This window comes from Pleuronectes platessa, chromosome 5, assembly GCF_947347685.1.
Source record: "Pleuronectes platessa chromosome 5, fPlePla1.1, whole genome shotgun sequence".
NCBI classification, from domain to species: Eukaryota; Metazoa; Chordata; class Actinopteri; order Pleuronectiformes; family Pleuronectidae; genus Pleuronectes; species Pleuronectes platessa.
The window spans coordinates 18,168,066-18,191,815 of record NC_070630.1 but is presented as its reverse complement, the minus strand read 5'-3'; the positions used below and the strand labels follow the sequence as shown (position 1 = coordinate 18,191,815).

The window sequence follows — 23,750 nt, the reverse complement described above, 5'->3', positions numbered from 1 at the left end:
AGGGCAAAGTGAGGAGGAACATGGGGAAACCTGCTGAAAACCAAGGGTCTATATTTAGCTGTGTTTTCGGATTGGAAAGTGTTTGATGTCAGAACACCATTATAGTGAGTATTTGGGGGGGGGGGGGGGGGGGGGGGATCTTGCTGCGTTGACAAACTGGAAGAGTATGTGTATGGGAAGATAAGAATGGAAACAATGAACAATCTGTTGGTAGCAAATCACCACCACTGGCCAGTATTTGTTTTCCTCTCCACTCCGCTGGCTTGATGAAAACCTACATGCTAACGTCCTCTTTGAAGTTGATCATTTCTCAAGGTCGACTCGGCCTCGCTCCCAGCATATCGAACAGCTCGTGATCAAACGCCTCCCAGATCTTCATATTCACCCTCAGATTCCCTTTGTTGCGCTAACAGTGCATTCATGTTGCAGTCTTTGTCAACCTTCCTCTGTGCCATTACTACCTCTTTACTCCTCGTCTTTAACATTAACATCACTGGAATATGAATAGCAAAGAGTGCAACCTTTGTTTGAGAGTGAAACAGAGCAGGGAGGCACATGGGAGAGGAAAATGCTAAACGAGGAGGTTTCATGTTTTTTAGCTTGGGCTTTAACGACAGAGGTTTTAGGGGGAAAACGTTTCTATGCTTGGGTGTGTTTAAAAAAGAGAATACTGGTAAAAAAAAATCTGATTAGCCTTCAAGGTTATACTCCCAGTTTCTGCTGTTTCTACTGCAAGCAAAGCAACCGTGTGTGACTGCTGCTCACCGATACTTACCATCGAATCAACCAGCAAAGAATTGAGGCAGAAAATATAGGGAAACAAATTCTGGAGGGAGCGATACGGCCAAAAAGTATATCAAGGGTGTAAATTTCATTTTAGTGTAAATACTTATTTTTGCTCCTCAGTGAAGTTTGTAATTTCAAACTCAAAAACAGAAATTGACAAACATTTAAAGGGAATAATAGCAACTTTCGTATCGAAAAAACGAAAGGTTGGAAGGAGACGGAGCAACAGGCTGAGCTTCATGTTACACAGGTATATAAATAGAATCTTTGATGTTGGGAGCTGATAATAATGTCATATAGGTGCTGTCAGTTGTTTAGAAGGGAAGGGATGTGACACACCTTCACACAAATACACACACATACGCTGATGCTGTCATTCAGTGATCTGACAAGGGGAATGAAACGGATATTTTGCTAATGGCTCTCTTGTTACATGACTCCTTCCTTTTCCTCTCTCTTCTTTTATGTCTCTCTCTTGCCATCCTCTTTTCTGTTTCTGTTTTTTTTTCGTCTGCTTATCTCGTTCTCCTGGAGTAAACAAAAGGCAATGACGAGAGAGGTGTATAGAATGTAATGCGGCCTGAGTGATATGATGTTTATTAATTATTTTTTGAAGAGGAAGGGACGACACACAAAGAGGAGCGGGGGATGTGTGTGTGTCCCTGTGTGGTTACTATTACAGTGAACCAGAGGCTGCGGTTAGAGTTACGATAGAGTGCAGAGCGCCAAGCATTGAGCGCCAAGCAAGTAGCCACAATCACCTCATTATCTACTGACAGCGAGGGGACAGAGTGTGAGGATGAAGTCACAGCGAGGGGGACAGGGAGGAAGAACACATACAGGGAAAAAACAGAGGATGACAATGACTGAAAAGGAGAACGAGATTAATAGAAGGGAAGAAACAGAAATGGAGACAGAGTCGGAAATGGCAAGAAAGAGACATAAATAGAGAGAGAAGAGAGGAAAGCGAAAAGAGTCATGTAACAAGAGAGCCATTAACAAATGTCCGTTTCCCTCCCCGGCTCAGATCTCTGAAAGACAGCATTACTGTGTGTGTGTGTGTGTGTGTGTGTGTGTGTGTGTGTGTGTGTGTGTGTGTGTGTGTGTGTGTCTCTGATCCCAGCGGTGTATCAGTTCCACATTGGAGCTGAAAGTTTGTCTGGGCAACTGTGTGTGTCAGTACTGGTGTATCTATGTGGATATGTGTATTTGCTGGGTAGCCAACTGTGGTTTTCGAGCTGCCGAGTGTTTTGGACATGAGAGATACACAGAGACAGACTGAAAATTTGACCCCCTAATCAAGACTGGAATAATATTGACATTGATCTCGACGTTTCAGTATAAATAAGCAAAATTGCCAACGATCGCAATAGTCACAATATATAACACACCTCTGCTCATCTTCCCATCTCCCACACATCTTCATTTGAATGAAACATAAAACCAATAAACGTCCATTTAGCTATGAAATGATCTACGTTTTTTTAATATTTCCATTATTATTTGCAACATGTTGAACGGATAGTTCGCTGAAAACTTAAATTAATTCATTATCTACCCACCGATATTCCGATTGAGGGGAGGGTGAAGTCTTTGAGTCCACAAAATAATTTTGGAATATCAGGGGAAAACAGCATTGCAGCCAAATCCTATACAATTGCAGTAAATAGCTACGACTTCTTCAAACGGAAAAAAACATAAATATACATAAACTGTTTCCATACTGCCTCTTGTGGTGTTATCCAAGTGTCCGTAAACCCCGGCATTCATCTTCGACTCAAAACATTATTTCCTGAACAAACACTATACATTGCAAAATTGGAGAAAATATCAGCACGAAAATACATGTACACATCTTTTTTTTACCAACCGACCAACGCACGAGTTTAAGCATAACAGCCATTGCAGAGTTTCTCATAGAGAGTAAAGCTGAAGGTTCTGTAGGCTGGAGGTTAATGCCTATTAAAATTCTGCCAAACAAATGATATAGTAAGTGTAGGGTCATCACATTTCGCTACAGAAATCCATATTCATCATTTGAGACAGAGGCCAAGCTGTGTGAGAACTGTACACAATCCATAATTAAAATCAAGATTGCAGTTCCAGGTTGAAAGTTGCTCGATGACCCATTCATACCAGCCTCAAACATGGGTTTATTCATGGGTCATTGTGTTGGCTTCTATGGGTAATAATGGTCTAATCGCCGGGAATATAATGAAGGCAGAGTCTGAAGGGTAAAGGCAGAGGACAAGAAAAGGTTGAAGGAAGTAGTCAGGAAGAGGGGGGATTACTTTTCTAACCTCCCTTTGAAATGAAAAGCCATGTTACAGTGTATTCTTCCAGATTGTTACCTCTTTAATTCTCAAAATGTTAAGTGAGTTGAGAAAAAGGTTTAATTTCCCCCAATTTTTCTTATCTTGCACAACACATTTCACATGAATGTAACTTTGTAGAAAATCGAAATAACTAAATTTGAAGGTCTTTGCGTTTTCTTAAGGATACAACATTTTAATGGGGTTACTGTCGAGGCAGCAGCATATGCAAGTGGGCGATCTAGCACTCTTTGCCTCATTGATAGAGAAAGTGAGCAGCACAGCTCACTGGACATAATCACACTGATCCCCACAGAGACAGCGTCTCCTCTCGCGTCCTCCTCTGGGAGGTCGGGGTCTGGGTCGGACTCCCACGAATATTCTAAGCAACGGACATAAGAACATGGATCAGGCCAAAAGACGGTTATCAAAGCCTTATGTCTGGATTTGGACAACATGCCACATGTTCACACTAGACCACACATAACTTAAAACACTGTAAAGATGAAGGCTATCTCATTTTACACATACTTGTAGTGATCGATACTATATACCTTATTTATCCCGAAGGCAATTTGGATTGGGCAATCCAAAAAAAAGCCCAACAAACTGCATGTGTTGTATATTGTGTGTATGGGGCATGTACTGGGGCATGGGTGCTCAGTTAACAACTTGATTCTGCTACTTGGTTTGTGTGCAAGCAACAAATAACTGAGCAAAGTGGAATCCAGCAAAAAAGGATTTGTCAGACATTTTAAACCTGAATCAGAATCAGACGCTCAGACCTGCAGCTCTAGTTAAGCACATTTTTTTTTATATTGTCGTCAGTGAGAGGACGTCCACATGGGATAGTTTTGTCAAAACACCCATTTTTTAAATAAACTACAATGCTCAGTTATTATGTTGTGATGTACGGTCGATTAACCTTTTTGCATTTAGAAATCCAAGACCGTGTTTTAAACTGTGCTAACAGAATAGTTTTATTAGACTTTGCGCAGAGTTACAGTGAGACTTGGCTGCTGCAATCCTCACTACTGCACTGCAACAGTCTCTGTGGTCTGGAGGTTCCTGAAGTCTTTACTCACCATGTGTTGTTAAAACACACATTTCACTGTAATCACAATAGATGCTTAATGAGTTCCTCACTACACTGGTTTTCATTAGGGGCTTTAAATGGGCTAATTCCCACAGATATGAATTGAAGGGGATGATGAGGGACCCGTGAAGTCTTTGCAGGGTTCCCCCTGAAGAAGAATACAACATAATTAGACAAATATTTCATTAAACTGCAGTTTGATGGACCCTCTGTGATATTGTGAATAAAAGCTTTAGTATGTTTGTTTCATGATGATTAATTTTGATGCAACACTCTTTATACAACACATGTGCAAACTCTCTCTCTCTCTCTCTGAATGTGTGTCTCTCTCCCCATTCGCTCTCTCTTGCAGCCACACACCAGATTCATTACTTGTGAGATCTCCAGACCAATCTTGTACTTTCTCACAGCCCCCATACACACACTCTCACAACACCCCCACAACCATAACACACAGACACACACACTCTGCCCACCTCCTCACTGTTACCATCCATGTGTCATTCCTCGTTGCTAAGTTACAGGCCCCTACCAAGTTTCTTTTTTTTTTTCAGCCAATAAAAGCATTGCTTTCACCACTAGTTTTCCCAGATACCCCATTCTATAGGAAGCCTTTGTTTTTGCTTCAGCTTTATCTCTGTTCATTGTCTTCCCGGGGTCTCCACCTGCCTTTCATTCATTTCATGGCCGCTGTGCTTTGAAATCAATGTTTTGGTCCTGATCTTGATCTATTCAATGGAATAGAACATAATGATGTAAAATAATTGAGAAGGCAAATGAAAGACCGACAGTAGATGAGAGGCTCATTTGTTTCATTTACAGTTGACATAGTGTTGATGCAAGAGAAGACAATTGTACGGATTTGTTTTACTGTTAATAACTAAAGTGTTATAGGGAGGTTAAGCTGCAGCAGAGAGCTGCACAACTGTTGCCCTGTGCATGGGTACATATGGACTCAAACACACAAGAGTGAAACCGCTTAGACTTAAACACAATCCATCTAATTCAAGTGAACTATGAGCGTGTGTGTTTGCGTGTGAGTGTGTGCACAGTATGGCTCTGTGTGTATGCAGCAGATGGATGGTGGTGCTTTCCATGTCGTTAATATCTGTGTTCTTACTATGATGCACTCTGCAGAAACAGACAGCGCATACGTGCACACGCACACACACACACTTGCGTACAATACATGTGGTTACACTTGTGTTTGCACAAGAACATAAGCAAGAGCATACGGGCCGCAGCAAGCAAGTGCTCATAGACTCTCATACAGTAAAGCAAGGAGCACATGATCATGCACTACATCCAGACAAAAAGTTATGGGTTATCACACAAAAATGAATTTGACACACGAATACAGAGTAAATGCCAGGCTATAAAAACAACTGCATTTGTGCAACTACTTTAGCCTTTTTTCAACTTAATTTTCCAAAAGCTGACAGGAAATTATAATAACAATAAATGTTAAGACCTGAGAGTACTCTTTTCAAATGGCAAGGTTTTTAATTTGAAATGGAGGAAAGAAAAGTAGTCACACTCTCCTACCATTTTTGTTTCACCATTCCTTGCAGTCTGTCTTTACCCGCCAACTCCTTATTTAGAAAATGAACCAGGGCAACTCAACACCAGGTTGTGAAGAGGAGGTGGATGAAAAACTAATAGGCAAAGACAGTGCCTTAAAGCAACTTGGGGTTGGGGTTTTTTCTACGGAAATACTCAACAGAATCTAGCAGCAGAGCCGGTGTTTGCAGGAGCTTGTTGTAGGGAAGAGATCAGGAATAGGAAGGTGTAGAGAAGTTTTACAAAACAGCTTCATGACCATTCACAGGCGCGGCCAGCAGATTAATATGCTCCGGGAGGAAACCTGATGAGAGTACTAAGTCGTAGCTATGACCTATTTGGAGAGGGGGTGGACTAGTGGCAGAAACTTGGACTATGAGCAGAAAAGGTCTCTGGTTCGTCTCTGGTTCGACTCCACGGAGAAAAAACAAAAAGATGAACCTGGATTGATCTGTCCAAAAATCCAAGAGGATTCTCCCTACCCTGTCTAGTGCCCCTGAGCAAGGCACCTTACTCCCCCAACATCTGCTCCCCGGTCGCCGTACATGGTCGCTCACTGCTCTGTGTGTCCTGCACCAGATGGGTTAAAAGCAGAGGTTAAATTTCCCTACATCTGCATGAGTGTTTCTGTGCATGTCTGTGCATGTGTTTGGGACAAATAAATGTATCTTAATTGTATCTTAATCTTTAGAGTGTCTGGCCATGCTAAATGATTGAATCAGATTGAAAGGGTTGATCTGAGAAGGGGAACATACATGAGTATTCAAATCACCAAGGAAAGACACAATGATATATACTCATAGATGTTGAATGCACTAATTGTAAATCGCTTTGGATAAAAGCATCTGCCAAATGACATGTAATGTAAAAACAGGCCGACACAAAATGGGACATAGATTGTAACTGTTTATACCTTTAGATATACCGTGTGGGTGGGACATTCTGTGCTTGATAATGGGACTGTATGGGGGGAATTAGAGGGTTAGTGAGGCCGGTGGGCAGCGCTAGTGTAGGGAATAGTGTTCTGGTTCCACAGGAGTAGAAGACGTGCCCAGGGAGTGGTGTGGGGAGTGAACAATCAATCATGTGTAGTAAATTGTACACAAAACTGCAAGTTAGCCTCAGAATTTGGCTACATCGCATATTGGGGTGGAGTCCATCTGGCCTGAAGAAGGACAACATCCCCAAAATAGATTCAACTTGTAAATAAAGCCTATATAGTGGAATGTGCAGGCAGACTGGAGCAAGCTGTTGAGACTGAGTATTCTGTTTAAAAAGTCGAGCCCTGTGATCCAGTGTGTGGATAGGAGCGGTAATAAAAACAGACTTTCCACAAGTACTTAAAGATTTTAAAAGGTTGTAAAAAATCCTCTTTGGTCAGCTCAGACTGACGAGCTGCATGGTGACTGAGAGCAACTACCAAGGGAGCTTCTCCAGAATGTCAGGGACTGTGGCTGCGGGGGAAACAATGAGCGACTGAATTGAGGAAACAGATCTTTATGATTACGGAGTCCCCAACTATTAACGTGTTTGGGGAGAAAGTGGATGAAGAGATGACAGCTGTGGGTTCTCGTGGCAAGAGAGTACAGTCGGCTTCCACACTGCCTTCGACTGTGGGTAAAGTGACATGGGAGCGATTTCAGAGTGCTTTTCTGGGACCAGCTTTTCATCTGCCATACATACCATTGAATAGTTTTTTTTTTCAAATACGTAAAACAAGTATGAGACAATTTAATTGAGATGCAATACCAATTGTCCAGGCGGCACAACCATCTAGAAGGCAATCATTGTGTTGGTTTGTGGACGTAGGGTAGAGCGAATAAAAATGTCACCAAATGCCACGATTTCTATGATTTGCTTGAAGAGTAGATTGTAGACGTCTTTGCGATTGATCAAAGGAAAAAAATCTTGAAGTTGCCGACCTCTAATTCAAAGAGACAAACCTGATGAGGACTGAGTGAGCTCATGTGCACGTATACACACGGACACACTCGTGCTTTCGCACACATACAGTAAGTTACACATACAAGACACTCTGCAGTGGCCCTGCTAGAGCACTGACAGGGTAATCCATCTCCATTGCCGGGTGCAGTAAACCGTGTAAAGAGAGGGGCCAGACACACACACGCACGCACACGCACACGCACACACACACGAACACACACACACCCTATTAGGACATGCATACAGATGCGCGGATGTATATACACACGGATAATAGGCTGGTAGGATTATTTACAATTATAATCTCGAACCCAGTAAATGGTAATGGAGCAACACTATATTAATTGCCCCTGAGTCAACGCTGAACTTCATCTAGTTATTGATGCAACCTCTTGTTTAGGGTTTTTGAAATGCGCTGTACACACACACACAAACGTCAAATGTCAGTTCTACATGCTCAGGCAGTGTCTGGCATAGCTTAACATTGCAAATTTTTTCAGCCTCAGCTGCGGCATTTGAATTGCTCAGGGCCCAAGGAAGTGCAGCGGTGAATGTGTGATTTGGTCGAAATGTTCAATATTAATTAACTTTGAATAACAGGCAACCACTGCTTAATAGCCATGGAAGCTGGGACTCAAACCGTCTTGGCACATGCACTAGTGCATTACTCTTGAAGGAGGAGGAGCCCATTTCCAGCCCACCTGAAGCCCTGTATGCAACTGTGTGAGCCTTCCTGATTGTGAGATCACAGGCTACAGACAATGTTCAGTAAATACATGCTTTAGAATTTCATTAACACATAACAGCACATAACCAGGACTTGGGTGGTGGCCTTATGGGCGGTCTTTGTAAAAGTATCTTTTAACGGGCAATTAAGGGAGGGAATGAAATGACATTTGCTTTCTCAGAGGTCATAAGGATGTCTTGACTCATTAAACCAAACAGAAGAAACTCAGGGGGCTCGGATCTGCACTCCTTTCTGGAAGTTAAGTTATCGTTTGAAAAATGAATCCCGTATTAGCATTGATCTGGGGTATTAGCCGAGGATGTGGGTCAAGTCACCGGGCGACTGGGAGTGTCCTCCACATGATTAATTTATTTCTAGAGATTATTTACTGGGCTCATCTCTCTGGAGGAACATCAATAAGATACATTTGACCCTACAATCATGAGTTTTTACTTGTGTGTCTCGAAGCAATTACACATTTAAGTAAATTGTACACCTTGTCACCTCATTGTTTTTTTTACCTCTCCTAATCATTCCCTTTACTTTCATCCCTTTCTACTGACTTACTGACTGTCTTCTGACTGGTTCTGTTTCCTTTGATCATTTCTCCTCTGCAGTCGTTCTGCCTCAGTCTCCATCCCTTTCATAAGCTTATTTGTGTGTTTTGGGATTTGCGTTGCTAATTGCTTCAGATGGAGGCTGCAATAATATTGCTTTTCAAGTTCTTTTAGCTTCAGTCCCTACAACTGCTAATCTATTTGACTGTGACCACTGCTTAATTCAGTTTTGATCTCCCATTCTCTACTGTGACCGCATCAAACAATGCTGTTGTCTTGTTTTCCACTATAATGTAACAGCATTATGAATGCAATTAAATAATAGGGCTTGAGATGACTTCAGGGTACTTTGATCACTTTTTATGACTGAAGAGCACACGTTTAATCAAATGAAGGTCGACTCTAATTGAGACTAAGCTCCTTCACAGCTTCTTCAAACAAGGTAAACACAGCATTGGGGCCTGCTATGTTTACAATAAACACATAAGTTAAGACACCCTTGCTGCTCTCATTGATTGTGTGGGAAATGGTGAAGAAAAACTAAGACAGGAGCACAGAGGGTTGTCTCTGATGTTCACAGGTGAGGTCGATATGAGCTGTGAAGGAGATTTGTTTTTTAGAAAATGGACATGGGCTGTTGTTGCAGTACGTGTTGCTAATTACCACTTTCTTCAGAGTTCTCCACCATTACTGAATTGAAAAAGCTTTAAACTTTGCTTTTTTCAGTTCCTCTAAAAGCAAACGATACCTTTACCTTCGTTTGATGTGCTTTAGGTATCTCTTGCGTTTCTTTCCTCTATGCTAATGCCCATTCTGCTGCAACCAGTACACCCCCAACCCTGCATTTGCAGTGAACACGGCAATGTGAAATTCCAGTCAATATCTGCCCTGAACACATTGAAACATTCTGCAGGGGAGCAGCTGATTGATTCACAAATGCAAAGCAGAGATCACACTGGCAAGCAAAACAAAGAAACCGCCAGGATCAAACTGCGTCATACTTTCCATTAAAATAAAAAAAACTTGAAAACATAAACATTTGTCACTGCTGAGACAACCTGAGCTCTGTTCTGACATCTTTTATGGTCCTCTCGAGAAAATGAATATCAATGCAGTGTTCCTCAGTGTAATTACTGCAAAATAATGCCGGATGCATTTTGTCCATTAACTCTGACTTTTAGACATAAAGAAGCATTATTTCAACTTTGAATAATTGACGGTATATGGACCGGGAAAAAGAGACATCTGAAAGTGTTTTTAAAAATAACTACAGCACTTTGCAGTTAGTGGATGGTGTCAGGCTCGAGTGGGTGAGAGGAATATGTGGTCTGATTTACCAACTCAATTTGATAGATCTACAGTTTTTGTCCAAATGTTGAGAACCTCTTCCCGACTGACAATTATTCTTGATTCGTTGATTGATACAAATTGAGAATCTCAAACGCTGTCAGCAATTTGGACTTGTTTTCAGATAACAACCCCTCGAGGTACTTAAGTTAACAATTGGATAAATGTGGTCTGTCAACCATCAGGTTGAATTTAATTTTGTGAAATGCAACTTTACATTATTAAAGCTAAAAGCAAGGATGCAACACTGCCTGTTTACCCTCGTTCACATTAGTGTCACTCTATTCTGCTCGGCCTAGTCACGTTTTTTTTAGATTGGCTGCAAATCTATTAAGGTTGTCAAGCCGTTTTTCAGACATGACCTCGGAGTTAACCATGAATTTGCCTTTCACACATGCACAACACAGCGGAAGGTTCTCTGCAGAGCTCATTCACAACACAATCAAATCCACATTGTTCAGGCAAGAGGTGAAGCAGCAGACAGAGGCAGGAAGTGACATATTAACTCTGCTGCATAGATCTTAGGATTTTGTTTACAGCACCTCGACACTGGCGTCAGCTTTTATCAACACAAACCGTCCTGACATCTTCGTCCTCTACATGTATGACAATGATTTTTCACCGGTAGATATTTAATTTCTTTTTTTTGTCATTTTCGGGCCTGTCCCAAAAGTTACTTGTGGCTTTATTTAGTAGGCCTGAGAGAACGTTAGATGCAGGAGGATTTGCAACATGATTAATCATTTTAGTTATATTTTTCAGCAGTATTCAGACTCATGCAGTATAAGTATGCAGGTTTGCCGAGGGAAGTTTTAATTGAGTTTGCTCGATGCGGTCAGGCTCTACACTGCATCAAAGACGTCTCAACATTCATTGTTTACAGTCAATGCCAAGTACTATTAAGGCCCAAACTGAGTTATACAGCAAAACTCGTGCATTCATAATTGAATAACATATTAAAAAAACAAATACACTTGATGTGTGGTAGAACCAATCGAAGTATGACTAAATATTCAAAAGAGCACGGGTATAACACTGTGGACTCATGCACATGCAAACAGAGTGAGAAGGACTATGGATTTAAAATCACAGTTGGTAACAAATTCTGCAATGTAAACACATTAAATATGCATTACAATGAAAGCATTGTAAGACAGCGAGACGCAGTGAGAAACGGATGATGAGGCAAAAATATGGAGCAAGCGTGGAGAGCCGTAGAAAAGATAAAGATTGCGAAGGGGGCTTGTGAGATAGATGATCATGAGAAAAAGTAGAAAATGAAAAGAAAGCAAGAGGGCGTGATTAGAAACGAGAATCCCATCTACTGTGGGAAAGTTATAAATAAGGATTTAGGAGCTGGAAGAGTGGCAGAAGAGCTGAAAGGCAGCAGGAGCAATGACAAAAAGAGGGGTGTATGATAGACATGGGGAATCGAAATTTGGTGCAGTGTAAGCAATGCATCAGTTGAAGAGAACAAGAGTGCAAGAGAAAATATAAAATAAAGGAGGACAAGTAACCAGGAGTCAAAAACAGAAATAACGAGAAGACTGACAATGCACGTGTTTATGAAGAAGGCAATGTACTCACAAGTTTGGAAAGAGGGATTATGGAGTGAGTGAAGTGTGAGACGAGAACACAGGGAGGAGGATATCTGTAAAAACAACAGGTGGACAGATTGCCATATGCGGGGGAAATGACAAGGGGAGGTATAGCTGATGGAATAATCAAGAATAATGGGGAGAGATATATTGAATGAAATAGAAAAACACTGACAGGGAGTAAAATGGAAAGGCTGATAAAAGAAATTCAGTGTCTCTTTATTTCTGAATTATAGCTACCGGTAATCATCATTCCTGCTTTGCGTCTTATTGTGGGAGGATGGGGAACATCAAATATCAAATCACGGCCTTTCTATTTTTATGCAATTTCATTTGTTTGTATATGTTTGGCAGACTCGCTTTGCGGCACAATTCACAGGGACATTTAAGAAATTCATGTAGCAGCACTGAGTATTTTTAATCCGGAGATATATCCTCCCTTGATAAAAAAGTTTGGTTGAGGGTATTGGGAGTATCCAGTAAGAAGCAAGATGAAGGGGTTGCACACTTGTCTTCAGCTATAAAGAAGCTCAGTGCTATTGATTGGTCAGGCAGTCAAACTGGGCAGGCTAATACACTGCTGCCCATTGGCAAACATGAAAATCCCACCATGAGTTTAGAACAGTGTCCGCAGTGTTTAAAAGTCAATACTGATCCACGTTTAGCCGCCTGTGACAGAATTGGATCCCAAATGACTGGTGGTATTTTGAGTTTTATTTTTTAATACAAAAAAAAAGTATGAAAACAGCTTCATCTAAAAAACATGCAGTGATCATGGTAACTGCAATCTACGCTACAGAAAACCTTCTTCAACGTTCTGACTAAGTTTATGAATTCTGTTGATATAACCAATATTTTGCAAATATGTCCGATGAAGCTGTGTGTTTGTGTGTGTGAGTGCTTGTGTCGGTGTGTGTGTGTCAGCATGCGAGAGATAGAGGAGGAGAGCAGCGCAGTCAGGACGAGCTGAATTAGTTAATTAACGCGCACAGTTATAAAGATTATATTTTACTCATTTAATTAAAGTATTGATCATTATGTGGTGATCAGTGTGGATATTGTGGTGTCATTTTAATCAAATCAAATTTAAAGTTGTAGCGGGTCAGGGACGTCAGCTGAATCTGTGTGTGTGAAAGAGAGAGAGAGAGAACCGAGTGTGTGTGTGCGCGAGTCCACAATGTGATATCGCCCTTATTTAAAAAAAAAAGCTGTTACTTCAATCAAAAGTTCTGGGACTATCGTACAGAAGCTACACAATTTGGTTATAGTGATCAACAAGCTTATAGTGATCAATTTGACTCGGACAAGCGTGATCACTATGAACGGTTTCCACTGTATGAGTATAGCACACTGTTGCTATTAGGTGGATGATGTAGACATTATGCAACCTTGACCTCAAAATTGCATTTTACCATTGTATAACAGTGTCACTCAAGAGCTATAATACAATATACACAATATTACCTGTCACAATCACAACATTCAAAAGGTAGCGGTGAGGAAAGAATCCCCAATGTCATCTCACCACACACCCACACAATGACAGAGTCTATTACGGGCTGACAGCATTGAGCAATTGAGTCCGAATGCTGAGCGCTGCTGTGATCAACTGCTCAGAGGCCACTCGATGTCTTGTGAAGTTGTTTTTGTTTTGTTTTATTGAAGGAGTTGTTTGGGTCTACTTAGTTTTTTTGTCTGGAAAACCGAAACACAGGTATTAAACTCATAGATTAAGTGTCTCTGGGAGTGATAAAGTCCTCCTGGTTTCCTTTTCTTCAGTGACACCGTCATTGCATTCACTTGAATTCATTGCTGTCTTCCCTCTGTCTTCCAGTTGACCTGTTTCCATTGGAGGAGAATGGAACGGCTGTGGTTGTCTTTGCTGTTGCTGGCAGCAGCATGCAGGGGACAGCCGTGTCCGAAACGCTGTATGTGCCAGAGCCTCTCCCCGTCGCTCGCTATCCTCTGCTCCAAGACAGGCCTGCTGTTCGTCCCTGCCGCCATCGACCGACGCACCGTGGAGCTACGGCTTCAGGAGAACTTCATCACAGGTAACATGTGCCAACCGGCCTGTCCAGTATAACCTTCACTTTAACATAACTCTGGAATTCAAACAGTGCCTCAGAGTTCCGTGTGTGTAGAGTGCTGATACATGCATTCATGAACTGCTCCATTTATTTCGCCCTCTTTTGTCCTAATCAATCATTTGATGAGAATGCTTAGATTTGTTGCTTTTGTGGGGGATAAACTCTGGTTGTTGCTACCGGGCCGGTTGCAACAATGGGAGCATATTTACTTTATCTCAGAATAATTGTGTGCAACGGAAAACACTTTGTTCACAGTGAATACAAATGTTGGTTGAAGTCACAACTCTTGTTTGTTGGTTTCCACGTGACTGATATTTCTCCAGAGTCTGGGTATTTCAACTTTCACACTTCGCACAAGCAAGTCTCATTAATGATTCATCTTCTCCCTATATCAAAGACTTCTTCTTTTTTTGTTTTACTTCGAGACATACTTATTTTTAAGAACTGAAGTGCTGCTTTGTCCTTTTATTTTAATCTAAAGTTCCATTTGCTCCCACCACGGCAGCCACCTAATCTTCCCAGGCTTGACTTAAAAGAAATTATATTCTGTGCTTCAACAAAACAAAAGACACAAGTTAAAAAAGAAAAGAACGCTTTCATATGGCCAAGAAAGATATTGTGATGCACCTTTAACACCATCACACAGCCATAGTTATTGAAGTCACATTGTTAATGTACAATTTCTAAGATTCTGCAACTGTTAGGGTGATACCGGAATCTCTAAGCTGTCAACTGACGTTTCCTAGAGTTTGTTGGCAAAAAATACATTTAAAAGAAAACACAATGGTTTCCACAAATGGTTAACTTGACAAATGTGTTCAGCAATATCAAGTAAAGGAAGATCTCTTCATCATCTGATAGTACCTATATTTTCCTTTTCACAACAAAAATATATGTAAAAACACCAGAACCATCCAAATATGTGCCGTCATTACTGTGAAAGCATATCTATCTGACTGGTCTTTCCACCTCAATACTTTCTAATATCTACTCACTAGCGACATTGCTGATGGAATCTTTCTTTGTGTTTATCCTGCACACTCCCAGCTGTCCGAAGAAAGGATTTTGCCAACATGACCAGCCTGCTCCACCTAACCCTGTCCAGGAACACCATCAGTCAGATCCTCCCTTCAGCGTTCAGTGACCTGCGTCGACTCAGATCTCTCCACCTCGACTCTAATAGAATAACTGTGATCCGGGTAAGGTTAATGGCTGAATGGCCAACTGGATTGATGATGCTGAATGGGAATGATGAATTGTGTGGATCAATGGGCTGTTAAACAGAAACTGAGCAAAATAAACAAGTTTACAGTCAAATGGATGGATACACACAACTGAATGATAGTTACAATGCAGAGAGATAGAGTGAATAGATAAATACAAATATAGTACATGTTCATATCTGCAATACTTTCACAGCTCACTGTATTTTCACTTTTTTTTTATCAACCAGGATGAGCATTTCAAAGGCCTGACCAACCTTCGTCACTTAATCCTGGCCAACAACCAGCTCAACTCCATATCTCCCCATGCCTTTGATGACTTCCTGTCCACATTGGAGGACCTAGACCTCAGTTACAACAACCTTGCCCAGGTGCCATGGGACACGATTGGGCGCCTCACCAATGTCAATACCCTGAATATGGATCATAACCTCATAGAAAACGTTCCCCAAGGCGTATTCACCAACCTACACAAACTGGCCAGGTAAATGGATATATACGCACTTGTCTGTAGAGTAACACGATCTAAGGGGATCTTAGAAATGAAGTATATTATATTTAATTGTTAATTCAAATATCCTTAATTGGCTCATGTGATAATCTAATAATATGATCTAATAATTATCTCTTTCCCCGCTCTCTCCTCATGTTCTCCCGAAACTCTTTCCATCCACAGGCTTGACATGACATCCAATAAATTGAAGAAAATTCCCCCCGATCCATTATTCCTGAGAATCCCAGTTTATGCCAAGTCCAGAGGCTCCCCTCTCACCTCGCTGGTGTTGAGTTTTGGTGGTAACCCCCTTCACTGTAACTGTGAACTCCTGTGGCTGAGGAGACTTACCAGAGAAGATGACCTCGAGACATGCGCCTCTCCCTCTGACCTCAGTGCCAAATATTTCTGGACAATACCTGAAGAGGTGAGGTTTGACACTAATATGTCCTATAACCTTGGATATGAGAGTAATCTTTAATTTATAATACAACTCAGAAAAGCATGCAAATTTGAAAAAAAACTGACCTGATCTGTTTTGTCCTTTAGGAGTTTATTTGTGACCCACCAGTTCTAACACGCAAGTCACCTCACACTGTGGCAATGGAGGGCCAGCCTGCCAGTCTGAAGTGCAAAGCGAACGGCGACCCAGAGCCTGAGGTCCACTGGATCAGCCCTGAAGGGAGACTTATATCTAATGGCTCAAGGTATCACCCGTATTCCAGTTTTTTTTTTGTATTTAAGGTACAGTGTTAGTTTAGCAAATATGAGAACACAAGTCCACATCCAATGATGTCAGAAACCTGCAGAAACCAGTTAGCAGGTGAAAAAGGGGGTTGTTTAAATATTCCCCTGTATTTCTGGAGCTCATTGCCATCAGCCAATGTCAAACCAAGTCAGAAACCTCACATCATTTCTGTCTTGGCTGTAGGAACAGGACGTAGGCAGATGACTTGCGTGTGCCAAATCTGAAACAGGATTAGAAAGTAGCTGTTGAGATCGGAATTTAAATCTCCACCATTAGACCTTCACATTTTTATCAGGTAACCTAGTTGGCAAACTTGTCAGACGTGGGTTTAGGGTTATGGTTTAAATAACATTGGTTTCCTTTCATTGATAAAATTGCCCTCCGCTCAGTGCACTGCAATCAGATAGTGCTTGGCTACATGAAAGTGCATGCATAAAGGAACCAAGGACACATTGGGGACATTGTGTTTTGAGGATGAACTGTAACCACATCCGTCACAAGAATAAAGGCATTGACGTTGTCTGTTCACATATGACTATCACAGGAAAAACATAACCGTGCTCTACAAATTGGTACATTGGCTAGTAAACACTCAAATCTGCCCTATCCTCGGTCCTCAACTATGGACTGAAATATAAGACACTTGTGGATGGAGCGAGGACGAGAACAACTTAAAATAAAGTACACACAATAACACAGCTTCACAGAAGTCTAGCATTTATTTCTATCCTTTTGTTGTTTTTGGACCCGAGTAAATGAGAGAAGGATGTGACATAAGCTGCATATTCACGCAAGAAACCTTAATTTATGGATTCAAAGTATTGTTGGATTCTTTGGCAAGTACCATTTGTGGTAAAGCCTAAAGTTGTGGGGGGTAAAGCTGCCACACAGTCAGCAACACACATCCTCAGACTGGCAGCCATTGTATTGATTCTAGAAAAGAGTCAGAATGAATGATGGTGGTAGATGTAAATAAGTTGAATGGTAGAACACTGATTTGTAACTGTATGGAAGACAAACGAGGACATCTTCTATGACTGGATGGTTAGGACTAGAGGGTGGTTGCCTCTTAAATTACAAATGTAAATGTGTTCTGCTATTTTACTTGCTTAAACGAATGGGGATTGCACTACAGTAGTGGAAAGTTTGGCCTGTTTATCCAAGCTGCAGTCACCTCTCAGTTAATTTTGTTAAAGTTATTGAATTAATTGACTTAGATATATCTCCTTTTCCATTTGTTTCAGGACGTTAGTTTTCCCAAATGGAAGCCTGGAGATCAATGTGACAACCCTGAAGGATTCAGGAAACTTTACTTGCATCGCCTCGAACGCAGCAGGCGAGTCCACAGGACGGGTGGAGCTAGTTGTCACAGCCATGCCTCATCTCGCCAACAGCACAAGCCGCAGCCGGGACCCATCCTCTGAACCTGCCCCCTCTGATATTCTCACCTCCTCTAAGGTGGCATTGCCTAACAACGAGACAAGGGCGGCGGACCGGAGGGTCTCATTGGTGGAACTGACAGGAAACTCTGCCCTCATTAGATGGAGCAGTCAGACGCCTACATCTGGAGTCAGGATGTTCCAGGTCCAGTACAACAGCTCTGGAGATGACGCACTGGTTTATAGGTACGACCATCTCCACCGCCTTTTCATAATTCTGTGCTTTAATTATCTTGAATTCAACACGCTTTTTAAGCCATATTCTTAAAAAGCAGAGGATGCATTTGTGGGTGTAATCAGCAGACATCCACGGTGACTATTAGGATGAGAGCAGATGATAGATGATTCAAGAGGAGATCAGCCAGTCATCGTAAAAAGTCGAATCAACTGAAATGATAAAGACATCTGTACTGGAGCAGAGCCATTGTTGTGTTGCCTGAATGCAGGGGAGGCCTGGGCCAAATGTTACTGTAGCTCTGTAGCAGGTTTTAATGCTTGTTTGTCAGTTGGCTTCATTGCTGCATTGTAGAGCCGGTTTGTTGTGTGAGTTTGTTGCTGGTCATTACACTTTTGTTTCAGTGTGGTATTTTATTTGTGGTATGGATTGAACTATCTTGGCAAAGTCATTATTTTGCCAGATTTTACTCTGATTGACAGACATTTGAATATCACATTGCTACAAATGTTTGAATGTTGAATGGGAAAATCCGATTTTGCCATCTTCCTGAAACAAAGAGGTAAGTTTCTGATTTGTATGCACAGCATCCGACTGCACACTCATACTGTTACCTTAAAACCAAATAAAGTGGGAATGGACGCCCAAAGAATTTCAATGGATACAAAGAGCAGTTCAAGGTATTATGGTAATTCTTTTTGATACTTCTGTGATTGCAGCCACTGAATTTTAATGTTAGCATTGGAACGAGCCTCATCTGATATGCAGAAGTTGAATAGGAGGAAAGGTCACTGTAAGTTGAATTATGTTAATCATAAAACTTTGTTCATTTTGTCATTTGCAGTTAAGGTTTGTGGAACTGTGCATAGGAACTAAGATCGGTTGCCAAATAAGTGCTTTTAACAAATATTAACGAATACATTTCCTTCATGTGTCAGCACAATGTTCATTTCCATAAGCAAAAGCAGCAAAGTATGTAATGGCAGACTTTTGCAGGTTTATCTTTGAAACAATCATGGAGTACAGTTCATACAATATATGAACGTGAGAGGGCGACTCGGGTCACATTTTTCTTCTGAGCCCGAACCAAACCCGACAGGGATTCTGTTGTTTGTGTTTGAACCAAACCACAGCCCGATGCAGTTAATGTAACTTACACTGAGTTTGTGTCAACCTGTCGCGGACATTCGTGGCTGCTTGTTTTACACAATTACAGACAAATGCAGTGTAAAAACAAATCAGTCCAGCCAACATGAGCGAGCTGACAAGAACCCAGATATCTTTTGAAAATGACCCATTGGATGCCAAAGGGCTCGGGATGGGAATCTGCACAAATAAAATGTGATTTAAAGCTCTAAAGTTTTAGCTTGAGTGTTATTGCTACCTTCTTCCGACCTGTTCCATTGTATTGAAATTAGATTTTAAATACAATGAATGCCTATTTCTATTATTTACTTGTTGGATAGGAATATGACATATCTGTCATGCCTTCACTATTTTAAGCTGTGATTGGGTGTGTAAAGCAAACTTTTATTGAATATTATTTGAAGTGATTTTGTTTGATGACTAGTTTTCTCTTTAAGTCAGTGTGGGAGATTACCCTCTGTATTCTTTCTCACCCACCCTATTGCCTCATCTTATGACTGTTACAGCTAATGTAACAGGAGCTGTGCTGGCGTCGTGAGAGAGAGAAACACGGTTAAACTACCACGGCGCACTTTAAGTTCTCTTCTAAATCTGTGTGTGCTCCTGGGGAATCATCCACTTTCACAATATCTTTGCAAAAACCAAAGCACTGGCAGCAGCATTGCCGAAATCCCTCGGCAAGCCTGGTAAAACTCTGTTTATTCTCAGGTGTGTGAGGAGTTTCATGTTGTGGAGTTGTCATGGCAACATGTTGGGGAAAGTCTCCCAGAATCTAGTTATGAGTGACAGGTAACTTTTATATTATCACAGATGAGAACTGCTGACTATGTCTTGGTTTCACCTTTTTGTAAAGCACTGATTAACAGTTGACACTCTCTCTTTGGGGAAAAATAAAATCGCAGAAGAGAAAAATCCATTGATAGAATATTTCAAATAAATTCAGCTGACAGGAGAATCAGACATTTGATCTTAATTTGTGCAAATCTAGTGAGAGGTGATGTTATTTCTAAGATGAAGACCGAACACTTTGTATTAAGACAGTTCAGGTAACGATGGGGGACAAGTGGCTTCTTGCCATTCTGAGCATGGCAACCTCCCATCTGCCCCTGCCTGTTCAAGATTGGATGCAGTTATAGTGGTCACAGTGGCAATGCAGGTCCAAACACTTGCTAAGTGTAGGGGTGTAGGTTTGTGTCTAGGACTGAAATCCTAGTTATACCGTCTCTAGGTTTTAAGACCTAAAAGACAATAAAAGCTGTAATTAATTAGTTACATTATAATAGAATTAATGCTTATTTCACTGCAGTCCCTGACAAACATAAAGAAAGGCATAATTTAAGATAAGATATCCTGTGGTACAATGTTGAATAAGATACATCTAGACAGACACATTTCTTCTCATGTGGATTCCTCTTTGTCTCTTCCCACCTCGCATGTCCATCCTTGATTATTTAATTTCCTCCACTTTCTTTTTTTTGTACCCACACCTTATGTGGGTTATAAAAGATGTGTCATCGCTTTTTAATGCACGTGTTTCAGGAGAGAGACAACCTGTGATTTTTTGTGTGAACGTTCTGACAGATTTATTGAAGAAATTTAATAATTCCTTTAGCTACATCACATGTGTAAAGAGAAGCTGTCAAACTTGGAGCCAAGAGGGACTGACAAACAAGGTGGCCCTAATATTTAATTTCTTTAAGTGGTATTTGACTTTTGATTTTTTTGTTGAGTAGGTTGTTTAACTATTAAAAAGTGTGTTTATATATCTGACTTCTTAGCTCTGAGTCAGACTTACCATCACAACCTAAACCCAACAACCCAAAGGATGTGGCCAGCTCAACATTTCTGCACTGTCAGCAGATTCTTACTGAGACACTTAACTGTGTCTCGGCTTCCCTCTGTGGTCACTAGTGCTGTTTTATTTAGTTCCTTTAATTTACATTATGTAGGTTATTGTTAGTAATCAACATAGGTCACATGCAGAGCGCATTGATGAGCAAAATATTCTGTCTCATTTTGAATGGTATTTAAATTTATTCAGATAAACACTCACAGGCTGCCACCTCCAGAGAGGAATTATTTGTAAAGTAAATCCAATCAGGCTAATTTCCGAAGCCATGACTTCCTGAGTTAACTGATTTCCATCCTCTACTTTAAAAGCCAGTGTTTGTGTGCATGTGTGTGTTTTATATTCCTTCCGTGGAAATTACTTGGTTTGCCTTGTCACCACTTGTTTTAATTTTAAGCTTTTTAATCCACAAAATGTCTATCATAAATCTCTCTTTAGCGCTAAAAGCTTTCGAGGGGCTGTGACATGTTTGTCTCATGTTCAATATCAGTGTGATGGTTTATGGGAGAGAGGAGTCATTGGGTTAATAAAGAAGTCTTTAATGGCTCTCAGAATTTGCACCCTGGTATTAATATCCATCCTGAGTGATCCAATCACAAGTGGTGTGCGCCAAATTCAGGTTGGAATGCATTTAAATGAGTCATCGATGCGTCCTGTGATCTGATCACTCAGACCACATTCGAAGCTGGTCTGGGTCGCATGTGACTACATTGTTTTCGCTGCAGCATCCTTATCAGCTGACGTCCTCTGACCCACTGCAGATTAATTATGGGTTATCAAACATATTTTTAGCTTCTTAGAGAACATCATTCGGTTATTGTAAACACAAAAGATCTACATGTGTATTTGTGCGAATAGCAGGGAAGTGACATCTGATCAAATATGGTCCCAGGAGACACATTAGGGACACATTTTGATACCAGGGGTGAACAGGCAAACTTACCGCTGACCACTGGTGATCGAACCTCCCAGGTCTGAACTGGGCCTGAAGCCAAGCATGTCGACTCCAGCAACTTTCCACTTGTGTGACTGCTGCTTCATATAGTTACACATAAACAAAATAAATGAGTAGCAACATGCTTACTTACTTCTTCCATTAAGATATATTTACACAGTGTCAGCTTCCAGACCGAGGTGCTCTCTCTATAAAGCATGTACTTTGATCCTGGTGTGGGAGCGTGACTGTCTTTGAAGATGCAGTTAGAGTCCATTAAACTTCTCTCATCGATGCAAAGCATCATGATACATGCATTAGGAACACATATGAAAGGCTTCTGCAAAGAAGCTTCTGGCTTTTTTTCCAAATTCAAACCATTTCGTCTGGTTTTCTGCCTCTATGTGTGAGTGGGATCAGATTTTTGAGTTGTGTGTATGCGTGCTAAATATGTGTTTGAGTAATTTCAAGATTTTTATATTCCTCACAATTTGCACACCACGCAAGGGCAGAGTTTCCGAAAACACACGTTCACACACACACACAAAATACAGACAACAACCCAGACATGAGCCAAACCGCCTGTGTCCAAATGCCTGCCACACACTCTTAACTCATTTAACCAATTTTCAACCTTTGAATTTAGGCTTTTAATCAAGCTTTGAATTGTGAGAACATACATGCTAGACAATCCGGTCGTGACGCAGAAACAAACGATTTCTGAGTGGCTTTCTGGGAGCTTCAGGAATCACAAATACTAGCATGATCAAACGTGACATGATTCAACGCTGTAGGCAGTTTCATTTCTCAAGTCCAGTTGATGACACATCCTGGTCAGCTCCCTCTAATTGGCTGTTGCAGGTTTTAGCTCAATTGTCCGATGCCTGTTCCTTTCATACTACACAAGACCTCCCTGTTCAAAATGGCAAAAGGTTTCGATTCAGTTGGCAGCGCCCCTACTTGTTTGGAAGGGTGAGACACTAGAAAAATTGGCTTGAATGTCCTTTAATGTGGAGCGGACATTATCTCTGTCTCTCTGAAGAGGTGGAGCAACCTTTTCTGTACTGTCCATGTCAGGAGTTCTTTTGATAATGGACCTACAGACTCATAAAAACTGCACAAAATAGCAGACTCAGGAAACAGTGACTGGAAACGTGCATTAATAACTGTAAACTCCACCCTCATTCCTGTTAAGCAAGCCCTTACTTAGATGATGCTGTGCACATTATGTGACATTAGCAAGGGTAAATGCACTCTCTGTACCTCATCATTACATGGATGATGACAAGCTTTCACACTTTTGTCTTATAATTTCCTAATCACACCTGCTGGTTTTCTGATAGTCACTTATTTTTCCACAAAGATTAGTAAAACGATAAGCCTTTTGTTATTTTTGAAATCCTGTGCAATGTCATCCATTTTCTTTTGAAGGATTTTAGCAAGCGTGGTACATTCTTTATGGAATTCTAAAAGCCATTAGAGTACTTGGTGTGACATTAATAGTGGATTGTCAAGCATCATTAAACTGAAATATGAACAGACTCAAGTCAGTGCACAAGGCGTGTGTGTGTGTGTGTGTGTGTTTGTGTGTGTGTGTGTGTGTGTTAAATGGGAGTAAGGGGTTAATAGCTTTGTAGCAGGTGGTGGAAGCATCTGGAACAAAGCTGGGTGGGCTGAGGTGTGCCTGCATGTGGATGACTATGTGTACAGTGGGATGGAGATGGAGAGA

General features: G+C 41.1%; 1 protein-coding gene across 1 annotated transcript in view; it reads left to right on the top strand.

Annotated features, from left to right (window-relative positions):
- Positions 1–13,782: 13,782 nt before the first annotated feature.
- zgc:172282 (leucine-rich repeat and fibronectin type III domain-containing protein 1-like protein) overlaps positions 13,783–23,750 on the top strand; it is a 47,564-nt gene continuing 37,596 nt past the window's right edge. The window contains exons 1-6 of the mRNA XM_053422119.1: positions 13,783–13,978; positions 15,062–15,213; positions 15,468–15,721; positions 15,914–16,157; positions 16,280–16,437; positions 17,723–18,103. Coding sequence (XP_053278094.1) covers positions 13,786–13,978; positions 15,062–15,213; positions 15,468–15,721; positions 15,914–16,157; positions 16,280–16,437; positions 17,723–18,103 — 1,382 coding nt within the window. The 5' untranslated portion in view covers positions 13,783–13,785. The remainder of the gene's footprint in view (positions 13,979–15,061; positions 15,214–15,467; positions 15,722–15,913; positions 16,158–16,279; positions 16,438–17,722; positions 18,104–23,750) is intronic.